We start from the raw sequence: 15,783 nt of genomic DNA on the forward strand, positions 1-15,783 counted from the left end.
ATGATCTCTGAAAATGGCGACCCATTTGATGGGGCTTCCCCAAACGTATCTCACCTGCAAGAAGCTGACAGTTACGATGATCTGCTCGGTGTCCAAGTTCACATTGAAGATCTCGATCTACCAATGCCGGAATCCCAGGAAGAACTCGTCCAATCTACACCAGGACTTGACAACGAAGCCGTGTCAGATATTTTCACGGAAAATTCCAAGATAGAAGCACTAGCCCAGAGCAAAGATACTGCCGCGGACATTCTGCCTGGTTTGACGCCACAGCCATGCAAGGTCTTTGCCTCAGAGCCCCGTGACGTGGTGACTGTCAAGCCTGCAGTCAAAGAGAACGATACGGCGGAGCCAGAGAAGTCGAAGCGCAGCAGTGTGCTAGTCAAGTGCGAGAAGGGCACACCAAACCCCATGCTCGCACAGCATGTATCTGCGAAGAAAATCCCCCCGGACGAACTTTCGTCGCCGAACGGCTTCATCTGCAATCGCGTCCTTGAGCTCTCTGATACGGGTGATGAAACCCTCATCAAAAAGGAGGACAACGAAGATCCTTTAACTTGGACCAGCATGCCAGATGATATCATCTCCATCTCCGATAGTGATGAGGATCACGACACTCTGATGCTGCATTCAGATGGAAGCTCAGTGCCCATCAAAAAGGAGGACAACGAAGATCCTTTAACTTGGACCAGCATACCAGATGATATCATCTCCATCTCCGATAGTGATGAGGATCACGACACTCTGATGCTGCATTCAGATGGAAGTTCAGTGCCCATCAAGAAGGAGGACGATGAGGTCGAGTTTCTTTGGGCGAATATGGGTGATCGTGTGATTGAGCTTGATTCCGACAGTGAGCCAAGTGCTACTTCGAAGCTTAATCTCGGGAAGTCATTCCTGAAAGGAATAAACCCGAAAGGCAGGCGTCCACCCATCGACCTTTTAGGAGCCAGGCGAGCACAGGAAGCCTATCTCCGGGCTCATCGACATAACCATGATATCCCCGAACCCTCGGCGTATCAAGGAGTGCTTAATGGACTTGGGCTTCAAGTATCGAAGCGGTCAGATCTTTCTGTTGACGACAACGGGTCCGCCTGGATGAACACTGAATATATCTCGGACGAAGACACTGGCAGAAACTTTCGAGCTCTCAGAAAGAGCTACAATTCCAAAGTCCGAAAGAACATCAATACACTGGATGATGACATCAAATTTGTAAAAGCCGAAAAGGCGGAGAATCTCCGACTCGCGAGGCTCAAGGCTGAATATGAAGATGCTCGCGGCTACAGCGACGACGACAATTCTGACGACGGTCTCTTTGTATCGCCTTCATCAGCGAGAACTTCTCGTCCGAAGAGACGCGCAGCTGATGATCCCAATGCGGAAAATGAGATCTCGGATTCTCGGACCCCAAAGCACCACAAGCCAAACAACAGCCGTAAACGAACTCAGCACGAACTAGATCAGGAGCAAGAATTCAACATGATGGCGGGAGTTCAAGGCGTTATCCGCAAGATCGAAGAAGAAAAAGCTAAAAAGTCGGGAAAGAAAGGCAAGGGCAAATCTGGTAGAAATGCCAAAGCTGGTAAGAAGGAAGGTTCGAAGAGAATAAGACGCACGCCTAACGAACGTGGATACCTGAACGATTCGAATAGTCTTCTAAACAGCAATGTCTACGAAGACGCAGATGCGAACCTCAATCGAGAAGCACTGCCTGTTTCTGGGCACACCCACAAGCAGAAAGCACTCGCCGCGCTTGTTGCCAGTGTCCCTCTTGGAACGACGAAAAAAGATGCCGTGGCCGAAAAGAACCATATCTTGAAATCGACTGTGACCCTTGGTAGAAATATCAAAGGGGCTTGCAAGGCAGATGGCGCAAACGGCTGGAAACTTAAGGGCATGAAGTCATCGCTCCACCATCATCAAGTACAAGGAGTAGCTTTTATGAAGAATCGAGAGACCGGCGGCGAGGAGCCATTGGGTGGCATATTAGTAAGTCTACTGCCTCTTAATTATCTCAAGGAAGATTCACTGACTCTGAAACTCCGAAGGCGGACGCTATGGGTCTTGGTAAGACTATTATTACGATTGCCAATTTAATAGGTAATAAATAGCCCTCGTTGCTATCATTTGGATATTTCTCCTCGTCCCCTGCTAGTTCCGCCTGCGAGGAGCGTTAATTAATACCTCTTCAACAATGCTAGCCAACCCGCCACCTCCCGGCGAGAAACACAGAGCTACTTTGATAGTATGCACTCCAGCGTTGTTGGTACAGTGTAAGTTCTAGCTTGAATTTGTTCCAGTTGATAATGATCTTACTTGAGGTAGGGGAGCGAGAATTAGAGACGCACACTGAAGACGGTCATTTGGACCTTGTGTTGAAGCATTACTCAGCGACCAAAATTTCCGGCAAGGCTACAGTTCGTGTCATGCAGGAACAAGAAGTCATGTAAGTGTCTGCCCGGGATGTATGAAAATTGCTAACCTATCTAGTCTTACGACGTACCAAGAGGTAGAGCCGTGATTTCTGTTTATTCGATGAGCAAGCTGACTTTTGCAAAGGTAGTGAAATCATACCCAAAACTTGATGTACCTGAAGACATCCGCGACGAGGAGGAGTTGAAAGCCTGGTGGGAGAAGCAATGGAACAAAGAGAGAGATGTACTCCACCAAGTCCATTTTCACAGAGTTGGTAAGCTTCTCCAATATCGCTCTTGCATCTCGGGTTGACGAAGCTGATTTCATCAATAGTACTCGATGGTCAGTATCGCGTTCCAAGATCAACTTCACATATTAATAAAAATGACCAGAATCTCAAGCTATCAAAAATCACGAGACCCAGACCTCAATTGCATGCAGAGCTTTGATGGCAAAGCATCGCTGGGCTCTAAGTGCAACCCCAATCATGAACAGAGTAGATGAGCTCTATCCGTACTTCAAGTTCTTGCGCGTCCCATACACCGGCTCTTTCGGCGACTTTCAGGAAAATTACTGTAAGCCGGGCAGCGATGATTGCAACTCCCGATTGCATTGTCTTCTGGATCAGATTATGTGCAGAAGGACACTCAAAGACACCATACTCGGAGCGCCAATTGTGAAGTTGCCAAAGCACAATCAGAGGACGATCAACATCGAGTTCAGCCCAGTGGAGAAAGCCATCTATCGATGCGTTTTCAAAAAATTCGTCCGTGTCTTGAACAAGTAAGCATTCCTTATCTCCTATTGATGATCTGCTATCTAACAACAATAGAGCCTCCTTAGACGGAAAGCTCGAGAAGCATCCAGGCCTTGGTTTGGTATGATTTCAAAACCTCGCTGTTGATTCTCTGATATTGATAACTTGCCAGGTTGCTTTCCTCCGATTACGACAACTGTGTGCTCACACGTTCCTCGTCCAGGAGGTTTTAGAAGAGATTTTGGACCTTGAAAGCATCGACAACATGGAACAAGCACTCATTTGCGGCGCGACTATAGAGAACAAGAACGATCGAAACTTGCTAGAAGCCCTGAGACGTATGATCAAGGCCAAGCCGGAAGTGGTAGAACAGCCTGAAGAGTCTGAACAAGAGCACCCTGGCAAGCTTGCAGCCAAGTTCGGCAGCTACCTCAAGACTTTGAGAGCGAATTCCAATTGGGTTGAACTTAGGACTCGTACTCATTGCCATTCGTGTGGGGAACCACCTGAGAGCGCCATTGTTACAAGCTGCCTGCACGTCTATTGCAAAGAATGTCTTCAAGGCATAGCCAACACAGCATCCACGAAAGACCAAGATGAGACGGCTTGTCTGGAGTGCGGTGTGGTCTTCACTGGAGCCGAATCTTGCGCCGGCCTCAAAGAATTGGAATATGACGACCATTGGCTGCTCAATGAAATGGCTGGCTGCAAGAGAAGACCTAAGAAAGTCAACATGGAGTGGGTTACCTATGAGAACAAGCTTGTGATGTCAGCTAAAATCACCGCCGCGCGAACGCAAGTCGAGAAGTGGTTGGAAGAAGAGCCGGATAAAAAGATTATTATCTTCAGTCAGTTCCACATGATCATGCAGATCCTGGAGCAAGTCTGTCAGAAAAAGAAGTGGAAATACTGCACCTACCATGGAAAGATGTCACACAAAGCCCGCGACAAGGTGATCACGAAATTCGCAAAGGACGATGATATGAAGATCATGATTGCCTCTCTTAAGTGCGGTGGCATTGGCTTGAACTTGACGATGGCTTCGAAGGTTGTCTGCATTGATCTTTGGTTCAACAGCTGCATGGAGCAGCAAGCCTTCTGTCGCGTGTTCCGCATCGGCCAAGAGTCAGAGACTTTCATCTCGAGAATAGTCGTCGACGATTCAGCGGACGGCAAGCTCATGGAGATGCAGTTGAAGAAGAGCGCACTGATAGGTCAGGCAATGGACGACAAGTCTGTCATGTCAAAGCTCACCACCTACGATATTCTGCGCTTGTTCGGGGAGGTCAAGCTCGATAAGAATCAGAGGCCGTTCATTCATCTGGATGATGACGAAAAGCTCGACAGCCTCTTTGAGAAACGTGGCGAGACTTGATGGCGTGCCCCTTATCCTTGCGGCCTGGCGAGGATTTTGACGCCTGGCGAGATGGGCGAATCTGTTTTCTTTCCAGCTTCTTACCACAACATAGCATGCTTTTCCGGCGCCTTCTCCCCCAGCGTTCGCACTTTCTGCCGCGCTTTCGCAGCACCATCCCCCATTCCGTCGCGTTCGCCGCACCGACTCAACGACGTTGCAAGCTTTGTTGCGGCCCTCGTGGCCACATACTCAGCTTCATGGCGGTAGTCAACCGTGGCGACGCCTGGCTTGCTCCGTACTTTCATCTGCCGCTACGACACTTACGACCTTGAGCTTTCCATAACTTCGATAGAATTCATTCGGCGAAATCGGTCCAATGCATATGTGACTTGTTTAAGAGTGTGAACTAATAGCTAACATTGCGAAGATTCTGCGTTGACATGATCTTACGGCTCTTCAGGTCACCGAGCGATAGTACCAAGGGGACAGGCCATCTGGATGGATATTGACCGATACTCTCCTGCACGGCTGACCTGTTTTGACGGCCGAAAGCTGCGATGGCTGGGGGGCTGTGGATCTCTCCAGATAGATCAGAGACTAATTTGGATGTTGGAAGCGCGCTGCTCGGACTGTTTCTGCACATCGAATGCCTGATTCTTGCGAAAGGTCTTAGCTGAGAAAGCAGTATGTGAGGTCAACGTCCCCTCGGTCATCTCGAATACTAGAAGTGTAAATGCCATTCGTCGTCGTATCATGCAAACATGCTCAGTTATACAAAAACTTATACACCCTCCCAATCCTCTTGCACACATGCGTCTTGTTCACCCAAGCACTGAAAGCATGCTCCAGATGACACCCCGTGTAGAGTGTTTCTGCCCAAACTTGCTTTTCCACGTCCCGTCCGAACTTCCCGATCATCCCTTTCGTTTCGCCCCACATCCTCTGGCTCCTGAGTTCGCTATTGAAGATGTCGTGCATTTCCGACGCATCCAGTCTGTATGTGTTGGCGTGCAAGAATGACGGCCTGACCTCTTTGATTTCCTTGTTGTGGAGGATGTTTTTGCTGTAGTCGTCTTCGGAATTATGCTGGACCATTCCGGCACCCTTGAATCGATTGTCGTGGACTTGCGTGTATCCCAGTGTTTCGATGTTTGTAGTGACAGTGTGGAAAGACGCATTTAGACTCATGGCTGCTGCTAGATATGTCTCCTTGTCTGTTTCTCTGTCTCGTTCGCCGGCTGGGCTTTGGGAGAGGAGTTTGTAGTAGTGATTGGGTCCGTAGTAGTTGTAGTAGAGTATCAGGAGTAAGAGCGATGCGTGCTTGCCTTTTGATAGGAGCAGCTGACCGGCTTCGGAAGCTGCCCGTTCCGAGGTTGGAGGTACGGGCTGCATGGAGATCTCGTAGAATTTGGGGGAGGCGGTGTTGGCCCACTTGAACATGGTCAGCTTGGGAAGAAGATACTGGGTAGGCCACGTATACGTACGTAGTCAGGCCAGCTGACGAAGCCTTTCGACAAGTAGGGCTCGGAGTTCAGAAGATTCTCGGGCTGCTCAACGGGCAGGTTGTCGGCATCGAGCAAGAGCACGTCGTCAAATGAAGAAAAACCCAGCGCCAAAGCCTTCAATTGGTATCTCGACATCTTGAGCCTGTGGGGCACAGCTTCCAGAATCTCAGAAAAGATCATGCACGTTGCGTTCATGGGTGGTAGCACTATCTCGCAGATCTCCTTCTCATAATTGTTCTTCGACTCCATGAAGACCTCAACGGGCAAAGTTGATCCTGTACGCCGCAGCATTTTCAAAGATACCAGAAACACCGGCAGCAGAGCGCCGGACGCGGCAACGACAATACCTTGTGTGCCCGTTGCGTATGGTAGCTTTTGCGCAAGCTCCGGGATTTGAGCCACGAAGCGCGCATGGGCGGCTCGCATTTTGTCGACATCTTGTTGCGATATCTTCAGCAGGTCCGGGCGAAAGTCGAAACCTTTCTTGAGGCTGGCGAATTCGTTGAGAGGTGCTTCGATTGGGTCAGTTGGAAGGGAGCAGTCGGGCTTCGCTTCGACTAGGGCGCGGGAGGCGGTGTCCCAGAAATCGATGAGACCTGACTGGAAGGGCGAGGGAGGGACTTGATCAGCCGATGTGCCGTTGATAGCTGTCGTGAAAGGGTGGTGTAGCCATCTGAGATGGCCTCTGAAGACGAGCCATATCAGGCTAAATAGTAGGATCGGGAGCACGATTGTCCTGCTCCTGCGAATGCTGATCATGCTGCCTTGGAGTTGAAATGTTCATGATGGTAGTCTAGAAGGTTGTAGCATGCCCTGAGAGTCCAATGCCGTGGAGGCATGGAGTTCTGTAGTAGTACTAATCGGGCTCATTGCTTTCTCCAGAAGCGCCAAGACCAGATAAGTCTTTCAGCCTTATAGAGTACGATAAAGGCTTATCTTGAGCACGCTAATCCGAGAAAGGAGAACCACTTTAGATACGCGTGAGCGCGTTAGGAACGCGTCCTACCGCGCATTGTTCACTTAATTGTAAAAAACACCGTCAAACCCTACGTTTTCCCAGCACTGCAACCCTCGCAAATATGTCTTCAATTGTCGACGGTCTTCTAACTTCTGACAATCCAGATCTCGACCTCGCAGCAGGCTCCCGTAAGAATGGTGCCCCAAAAGTGTCCAACGGTCGAAGCCGAAGCGCCCAGCGGTCGTCAATACCACCATCAGAGAGCAATGGAGCGCTCAGCGATGTTGAAGGTTTCCCAGACGATGAGATTGTCGGTGTGCGAGGCACGGATCGGAATAGGCCTCGAGATCCTATGGCACGAGCTGTGCCCAAGGTAGTGGACAGAGTGGGCGAGAAAGTCGCTGAGGAATTTGAGAGCTTCCTTGACCAGTACGTCTCGACAGCCGAATAGACATAGCACAGCTAATATTTCCAGGTTCATCGAGGATATCACATTATCCGGCGCTCCACCATCAAGCGCGGTCACAAGCGATAAATACTACGTTGCCCAAATTCACGGTCTCCGAATCTATAACCTTTCCACCCTCTACGTTGATTTCCAACATCTCCTGTCTTTGCAGAATCAGACTCTGGCAAATGCCATCGCAAACGACTACTACCGATACCTTCCCTTCCTCACCCGGGCTTTGCACAATCTGATCGCGAAGTACGAGTCACGGTACTTTAAGGAACACAGACAGCCCACAAGCGCTTCGTCGCAGACTGGAACATCCGTTGCCGGCAATGGGGTCAGTCAGGCCGAGACCCAAGGTTCAAGGACCACGAATCAGCAGACGGATAAGCTGTTTACATTGGCGTTCTACAATCTACCTCTGATCTCAAGGATACGGCAGCTACGAACTGCCTCCGTCGGCAAGCTGCTATCCATCTCAGGGACCGTGACGAGGACCTCAGAAGTACGGCCGGAGCTCTACCTTGCCACTTTCATCTGTGAGGGGTGCAGAACAGTGATCTCCAACGTCGAGCAGACTTTCAGATACACCGAGCCCACACAATGCCCCAACTTGACATGTGGCAACCGCCAAGGATGGCGTCTAGACATTCGACAAAGCACATTCGTGGATTGGCAGAAGGTCAGAATACAAGAAAACAGTTCGGAAATACCCACAGGAAGCATGCCTCGAACGATGGATGTCATTTTACGAGGAGAGATCGTGGACAGAGCGAAAGCGGGAGAAAAGTGCGTCTTTACTGGGACGCTGATCGTGGTGCCTGATGTGAGCCAGCTTGGACTTCCCGGTGTTCGGCCAGAGGCCACAAGAGACAACCGAAACGCACCGAGAGGAGGCGACGCAGGGGGAAGTGGAGTCACAGGTCTCAAAGCCCTGGGAGTCCGCGATCTAACGTATAGAATGGCATTCCTATCATGCATGGTAACACCAGATACTTCGACACCTGGACAGGCAGCCAACCAACAACTCAACGGGCAAGCTGGGAACATTCTAGCCTCCTTGAACCAAACTGCCAGCATCGACCCTCAGGACTCGGGCGATCACGCCCAGGATGCGTATCTCCAATCATTGACATCCTCCGAAATCGAGGATCTGAAGCACATGGTGCATAGCGATCACATCTACTCGAGGCTGGTAAACTCCCTGGCGCCGATGGTCTACGGTCATGAGATAGTCAAGAAAGGTCTGCTACTTCAGCTCATGGGCGGTGTCAGCAAAGTCACTCCCGAGGGCATGCAATTGAGAGGAGACTTGAACATCTGTATTGTTGGAGACCCTAGTACTAGCAAGAGTCAATTCCTCAAGTAAGTCCTGCGAACATCCTGGATCCCTGAAGCTTGAGGCTGATCGGGCTCTAGATACATCTGCTCTTTCCTTCCTCGCGCAGTTTACACATCTGGTAAGGCCTCCTCCGCAGCTGGTCTCACAGCAGCGGTGGTCAAGGATGAGGAGACTGGCGAGTTCACCATTGAAGCTGGTGCTCTCATGCTTGCGGACAACGGCATTTGCGCTATCGATGAATTTGACAAGATGGACATTGGCGACCAAGTAGCTATCCACGAAGCTATGGAACAACAGACGATCTCGATTGCCAAAGCTGGCATCCAAGCGACCTTAAACGCGAGGACGAGTATTCTCGCTGCTGCAAATCCAGTGGGAGGACGGTACAATCGGAAGACCACGCTGAGGGCGAACATCAATATGAGCGCACCAATCATGAGTCGTTTCGACTTATTCTTCGTGATCCTAGACGAGTGCAACGAGAGCGTCGATCGGCATCTTGCAGAACACATCGTTAATATTCACATGTTGCGAGATGACGCCGTGCAGCCCGAATTCACTACCGAGCAGCTGCAGCGCTACATCCGCTTCGCGAGGACGTTCAAGCCAGAATTTACTCCTGAAGCCAAATCGCTGCTGGTGGAAAAGTATAAAGAGCTTCGAGCTGATGACGCCCAAGGCGGTATCGGAAGGAACAGCTACCGCATCACTGTGAGGCAATTAGAGAGTATGATTCGTCTGAGCGAAGCCATTGCAAAAGCCAATTGCGTGGATGATGTGTCGCCCAACTTTGTCAGAGAGGCTTTCAACCTCCTCCGCCAGAGCATCATCAGCGTTGAGAAGGATGATGTAGAGGTTGAGGATGACGAAGTCGAAGTTCTCAACAATGGCACCGCCAACGGGCATGCCGACGGCCCTGACCGAGACGGCGACTCTCCAATGGCAGACGGCGACGAAGACGACCAAGACGGTGACGACCGGCCGGACGGCGCAGCTGGGCGAGCATCGCAGACGCCTGCCCCGCAAAGCCGAAGAACGAGAATCACCTATGACAAGTACATGGCCATACTCAACCTGCTGGTGCGGAGGGTGAACGAGGATGAAATGACGACGGGCGAGGGTGTAGAGCACGAAGAGCTCGTAACCTGGTATCTCGAGCAGAAAGAAGACGAGCTCAACAGCGTGGAGGAGGCGGAAGAGGAGAAAGAGTTGGCACGAAAAGTCATCAAGCGGATGGTGAAGGTATGTCCATCGACTTCTGATAATCCCAAGGAGTCCAATGCTGATCAACAAAACAGGACAACATCTTCATGCAGATACGCGGGGAGGGTCTCGACGGTGATGAAGGAAGCTCTAGGGATGCAGAGAAGGTAGTCTATGTCCTGCATCCTAATTGCGCGGTCGAGGAAATGTAACGGACTGATGGCATATATTGGCGTTTGGAGGGTCAACGCTCGGGTCTAGGCATTTGAACGGGATAACGCGTCGATACCAGGCGAGACCATGGACTCTGTTCTGTCTAGTACTGTAAACTATGTTGCTTGGGCGATAAACCTCGGCCTCCGTTCAAAGGGTTCTCCACCATTACAACTCGGCAGCGTACCTGCCCGACCGCAGTCTTTAGTGAACCAACCTCCCCCTCCCTCCTCTCTTCCGGGGGGGATTTCCCCCTCCCCTCTGCCCCGAGATCTGTGGCCCGGGGTGTGCCTTTCCGAACAGAATTCTAGCGGCGCGACCACTCAGGACAACCAGCGACCGTGTTGATCCCACAGGATCTGCGCCAATGGCGACACGATGGCGCAGCCATTCCGACGATCCCATCCGACCCGAGGCTCATCGAGGACGGCCAGACTCACTTTTGCCCAAATCCCTTGTCCCCAGAATGAGTCGACGATGGACTGGTACTGTCGAACGGCTTCTCCTCTCCGCGGGATGGAAAGGAGCAACTGACTGGGCATCTGCCGTTGTGCCCCTTGCAACGTGCCGTCCGTGTGAATTAAGCGCGGTGTACATCTCGGTCCCATCGCACTCTTCGTCGGGGTGAGTCTCCGGGCTCCGGAATCGTGAACGCTGTAGATGTGTTCACTTTAGGTGAGCGGCGCCGTGGTCGCGGAAGCTTTCGACGGAATCGACCCGGGTACATACAAGGGAATGCCTTCTCTCTGCTGCGCGTCTCAACGTTCGCGGGGGGGGTGCATTGTTTCTCGTCTCCTTGAGTTCCGTCCCAGCGGACGCTCTCAAAGGAGCAAGCTTTAGTGTTGGAATATTGATGACGGCTTGTTGTTTTTCTATGGAGGAGTACTGGTACTGCTACTTATAGTCCATGCCAAGCATAACAGGGCTGAGTTGCTGAATTCCAACCTTCCTTGGTGCAATGTGGTGCGCTACTCCCTTGAACTCATTCAAGGTATCAGGCATTCCAGCGCTAGCCTGGTGGATGCGGTCCACGATCTCCCGCTGTGAGTTTCTTCCTGAAGGCGTGGCAAACGGCTGCATCGTTCCCAGACAGATCCGGAACGACTGTTACGAAACGAGTGATGAAGTCCTGTACGGATCCGTTGCTCCTCATTCGGATACGTTCCATCTTAAGTCCTGCGTCGAGGCCAACGTCCCCTACAGGGTAGTTTTCGAGCGGCCAGGCTTGTAATCTGTCCCGATCCGCAAAGATGTCCCGGTTCCCCTGGAGCCTCATCGACTGCGTTCGAGTCTTGATCTTTGAACCTAGGTGAGTGCAGGCCATAAATGCTTGCGTATGGGAGCCATCAATAAGTTGTAGGTTGAAAAAGACGCACGTCCATGGCGAAATACAAAGGGAGTTGGTCGATCTCTGTTGTTGCCTCTTGGGGCATCAACACTGTCAACTTCGCCTGCTCCCATCTGGCGCCAGGCACGAGCGAAGTTGTCGTTGGCTATCACATTAATCTGGGGGTATTCCGTGATGGAGCTGGTGCTACAGGTATCTGTTTCCTGATTATAGAGCACGCTTTGAACGGCAGCTTCCTCGAGGCTCTCTTCTCTATCTTTTCTATTTTCTTCAAGAAAGACAGCAGAACTGAGAGCGTTAACATCAGCTTCATCCACAATACCCTGAGTGTCTTCGTCCAGCAGGCGGGGACCGATCTCTAACGAAGCCAAAAGATCGCGCATCTCCAGTTCCTTCACACACTTATATTTTTCTATGTTTTCATATATTATTTTTCTTCGAACTTGTGATAGCAGGACACGTATGCAGGGGAAACAAATAGATGAGAGATCACTGCGTCGACCATGACCGGCTCACGGCACAGATGAAGGCAAGTGATAAGAACAAATATCTTGAGAACCGATGTAAGTATTGAGAGCTTGAGCGGCTGAAGAAATAATGGATTGATTAATTCTGGCTGCTCATGGATTAAACCCGGTGAGTCAAGAACCCTGCTGTCGTTAAGGCTGCTGAAGAAGAAACAAAACAAGGTGGTATCAAGTGCTGTCCGCTGTTCGTGTATCTCACATTCCAACCGCACGAACTGCTCAATAACCAACGAAAGGGTATCATGCTCAAATGAGCGTGCCAGTGTCAGGATCCTCAAAGCACAAACAATATTCAGTAGTAAACCTTCTCCTGATAGATGGGAGGTCTTGCAGTCTCATGATCCCACACCATCTTGCCCTTCTCGTCGAAGCCAGCGCAGTCATCAGTCATGGGAATGACCTTGCTTGAATGGCGGCATTCCTGCCGACTAACGCCCATCTCATCTCTTGGAATCCATAGGACAGGTGTTGGGCTCGAGATAGCAGGATGATAGAAAGCATCGCGCTCGACCTCGGGAGCATACTCGATTTCCGCAAAACCTCGAGGTACAAGACGGCGTAGAGTATGGTAGTCCGTGTATATGTGGGGGGAAAGGAACTTGGTAATGAAGTTGGGCTTCTTGTGGGGTGCAGCCGGGAGTTCTTTGTCGTCGGTATCGGTACTGTTACCAGCGTGTCTGTCGTTGGTAGTAGCTGAGAGGCCTTTCTTATCCGTCATAGCACCGCCGTTGGTGTTGCCGTTTTCAAGCGAGAGAAGAGACTCTTCCTCCACCTGGAGTGATTTTGGCAGATACATGAGTAGCGGGTCAATGGCCGAGTTGAGGGAGAAATGGAACAGGGCGATGAAAATGAGGTAAATGATCATCAAGATAAGGGGGCCGATGGCGGTTTTGATAGCAAACAGTCCGATCAGACAAACGATGGAGAGGTAGACTCCAGTTGTTGTCTGTTGCAGAGCGCGTGGGTAGACGAGACCTTGAGTGTCGACGGTGGCATTAAAAACATACAACAGGTTGTAACGATAAGCCAAGTAGATCAGATAAAGACCGAGGGTAGCAAATCCCAAGACCAATGGTGCAATTATCGAGTAGGTGATTGCTGTCACGGCGTTAGCTGTGAAACACGTGTGATGATGATGTCGTGACTCACCAATAACAGTCAGGAGCGTATAAAGCGGGAAGACAGTGCCCCAACCAAGTCCAGAGAGAGTAGTAAATCTCTTGTACATCTTCCTTGGCGTGCTATCGAGGAACATGCCCAAGACCTTGTACAAAATCACCCCAACCAACTGCAGCACAGCACCCGAACTGATGAACAGACCCTGGAGAATGAAGTAGGAGATGTAGAAGTTGGAGGCGGTGGGAAGGTCTTGACCGAGGAGACTGGTGGCCGAAGAAGGGTCTTCGATGATGGAGGTGACTGCGGCCGAAGCGGACGAGCTTATAGTTGTCACCAAAAACACTTGAATAACCTGGAACACGAAATAAGTGTTTTGCACACGGAGCTCGACGCTCGAAAGCGATGGTTTCCCAGCCAATTTCGCCATCTTTCTTAGGATGATGGGCAATAAAGCCATCAATACCGCAAGGAGGACAGAAGGAAGAAGACCCTGAACGACTCCAAGAATGACAGATGGAATCTTGTTAATGAAGCTGAGCCATGGAAGCAACGCCGGTTTGCCTGGCGTGCCTTGCGAGAGAGCTGAAATGTTGGAAAGAGCACCCACGAAAGCCACGGGGATTGCCCAAAATATGATGAGCGCGAAAACGAAAGCGGAGGTAGCGATATTCCTGACCACTCTCGACGCCCAATTGATCGGTAGGCTGCTCCAGATGACTTCCTCCGGGTTGATGCCAATAAAGCGTGGTGACATGTGTAGGGGCTGATGATGGGCGAGGCTCTGATACGCTGCTTGTGCCTCAGTCTGGGTATAAAATTCGACGAAAACAGCGCAGATGAATGTGCCTTCCCCTGCACGGTAAGACGCCTGCTTGGCATCAATCATGGGAATCAAGCGCTCGAGTTCGGATCTGCACCAGTTGATCGTGTCGACCTTTTTGCCGACCAGAAACTTGAGGCGGTGAGTCGGTCGCTTTTTCGGCTGGACCCAACGAGCGGCTACGGAGCCAGATTCACCGTCAACCCCGTTGTTGGTGAGTTCAACCCCATCGTCATGGTGGCTACCCTTCTTGGCCTCCTCCAGACGAGCCTTGTTCGACATGGTGACCAGCTTAGTTTCAGCAGCTTCGAGCTTCATGGCGACTTTGTCGCGTTGGGTGACTAGATCTTCAATCTCTTCGCAGTCGTTGGCAATCCAGAGGTTCTTTACTTGCTTCCCAAACATACGGCGTAGCTTTCCCTCATCAAGGTAATCTTTAGGCACCGAGGTGAACAGGACCGTCCTGGCAGACATGCGGTTTGCGTATAGCGGCGAGAGAAGGTAGGCTTGACGCAAATTGATGTAATAAATGCTCTCGCGCATGACGACGTAGAATACGAAGGTGAAAAAGATCCAGGCGACGAAGGTGTGAGCGTAGAAACGATTCTTGGTGTTGGTGACATTGCTGAAACTGATGACATTCAACTGCTTTTGGCCTCCGCCGCCTGTCGCATTGACCGGGAAGAGGACTGGCCAAGTCATGAGACAGCCGACGAAGCAGATGGCCACAGAAATCTTGAGGTACCGCAGCAGGAGGAAACCATCGAGAGAGTGGTGATTGAGGACATAGCTGTCTGGGATCTTGTTGAAAGTGCTCATCCAGTTGAACATGCCATTGGGAAGATCTGGAGACCGCTCCCTGTACAGAGAGTGTCAAGCTCATGCATTTCGGGGTGGGGGACAAGAATGGTTACGGCTTACTGTGGACGAAGTGAGCCAACATAGCTTCTGGGCGAGTAGTTGCGCTTGAGCCTGGGTCGCAGACAGAAGAATATCGAGGTGTAGATGACGGCGACAAGCAAGACCGGTACGAGGGTGGCAAACAGTTGAGAAAGGGAGGCAGCATTCTTCTTGCTATCAGATGAGGATCCTGCCTAGAATTGTGGGTCAGCAGTGAGTCAGGGATTGATTGTAGGATGCTGGTCATGTGTATTTGACTTACGCTCGCTCGTGGCAGGATGGCATGGAGTAGGGGACTGGCTTGGTCCATTGTTGACGGACTCTCTCCAGGAGAGAGAGGAGAACAGGATTGGCAATGAGATAGGAGTGAAGTGTGCAAGAGGCAATGAATGGTAGATGGGGTATATAATTGATGAAAGGGTGGAGAGGAAGATAGTTGTTGATTTTGGCAGAGATTGACGATCCGGTTGGCAAGGAAGATGGGCGGGAATGTTAATGTTAGTGGGGTCTTTCCCTGTTTTGGATTGGCTATTCTTGGCGCATGCAGCAGCAAATGCCAGCAATCTCTTTTTTTCAATTCTTTTTTTCTTTCGTTATTGATTATCATCCAATGGAATTGATTCGTGTGGGGCGGAATGCTACTTTTCAACCGGGGAAGGGAATTACAATAACAGATTTGAGATTGGGTTGATTCGATGCGAACTTTCTTTCCTTCTTTCTTTTATTCTCATCTCGCACACGAGCAGCGCTCCCCTTTTATTATCCTTTCACTAACTATCGGAAGGATTGAGGCCCCGCAATCGAGCACATGCACGATGATGATGTTGTTTGTTGTTCTTAAAGACCCTTCAGCCACAGCTCGACG

The 15,783-nt window shown here is 50.7% G+C and overlaps 7 protein-coding genes across 7 annotated transcripts; 3 read left to right on the forward strand and 4 right to left on the reverse strand.

The window, feature by feature from the left end:
* Positions 1–2,114, forward strand: HO173_009120 (uncharacterized protein; the record flags this gene model as incomplete). Its single annotated transcript, XM_037311013.1, has 2 exons — positions 1–1,992; positions 2,052–2,114. The coding sequence occupies 2 exons, from the start codon at positions 1–3 to the stop codon at positions 2,112–2,114; spliced, it is 2,055 nt and encodes a 684-aa protein (XP_037162107.1).
* An 83-nt stretch (positions 2,115–2,197) lies between these two features.
* On the forward strand, positions 2,198–4,550 carry HO173_009121 (uncharacterized protein; the record flags this gene model as incomplete). Its single annotated transcript, XM_037311014.1, has 8 exons — positions 2,198–2,276; positions 2,329–2,449; positions 2,494–2,512; positions 2,563–2,692; positions 2,752–2,760; positions 2,811–3,201; positions 3,251–3,296; positions 3,348–4,550. 8 exons carry the CDS (start codon positions 2,198–2,200, stop codon positions 4,548–4,550), a joined length of 1,998 nt encoding a protein of 665 aa, XP_037162108.1.
* Positions 4,551–5,297: 747 nt separating this feature from the next.
* Positions 5,298–6,796, reverse strand: HO173_009122 (uncharacterized protein; the record flags this gene model as incomplete). The annotated part of the gene is made up of 2 exons (XM_037311015.1): positions 5,298–5,963; positions 6,017–6,796. 2 exons carry the CDS (start codon positions 6,794–6,796, stop codon positions 5,298–5,300), a joined length of 1,446 nt encoding a protein of 481 aa, XP_037162109.1.
* A 320-nt stretch (positions 6,797–7,116) lies between these two features.
* HO173_009123 (uncharacterized protein) lies at positions 7,117–10,203 on the forward strand (the record flags this gene model as incomplete). The annotated part of the gene is made up of 4 exons (XM_037311016.1): positions 7,117–7,424; positions 7,471–8,811; positions 8,866–10,030; positions 10,087–10,203. The coding sequence occupies 4 exons, from the start codon at positions 7,117–7,119 to the stop codon at positions 10,201–10,203; spliced, it is 2,931 nt and encodes a 976-aa protein (XP_037162110.1).
* Positions 10,204–11,213: 1,010 nt separating this feature from the next.
* HO173_009124 (uncharacterized protein) lies at positions 11,214–11,480 on the reverse strand (the record flags this gene model as incomplete). The annotated part of the gene is made up of 1 exon (XM_037311017.1): positions 11,214–11,480. The coding sequence occupies one exon, from the start codon at positions 11,478–11,480 to the stop codon at positions 11,214–11,216; it is 267 nt and encodes an 88-aa protein (XP_037162111.1).
* A 29-nt stretch (positions 11,481–11,509) lies between these two features.
* HO173_009125 (uncharacterized protein) lies at positions 11,510–11,935 on the reverse strand (the record flags this gene model as incomplete). The annotated part of the gene is made up of 1 exon (XM_037311018.1): positions 11,510–11,935. The coding sequence occupies one exon, from the start codon at positions 11,933–11,935 to the stop codon at positions 11,510–11,512; it is 426 nt and encodes a 141-aa protein (XP_037162112.1).
* Positions 11,936–12,371: 436 nt separating this feature from the next.
* HO173_009126 (uncharacterized protein) lies at positions 12,372–15,228 on the reverse strand (the record flags this gene model as incomplete). The annotated part of the gene is made up of 4 exons (XM_037311019.1): positions 12,372–13,177; positions 13,229–14,877; positions 14,940–15,112; positions 15,181–15,228. 4 exons carry the CDS (start codon positions 15,226–15,228, stop codon positions 12,372–12,374), a joined length of 2,676 nt encoding a protein of 891 aa, XP_037162113.1.
* Positions 15,229–15,783: the final 555 nt, after the last annotated feature.

This window comes from Letharia columbiana (genome assembly GCF_014066305.1).
Source record: "Letharia columbiana isolate WasteWater2 chromosome Unknown Sc0000037_s0, whole genome shotgun sequence".
NCBI classification, from domain to species: domain Eukaryota; kingdom Fungi; phylum Ascomycota; class Lecanoromycetes; order Lecanorales; family Parmeliaceae; genus Letharia; species Letharia columbiana.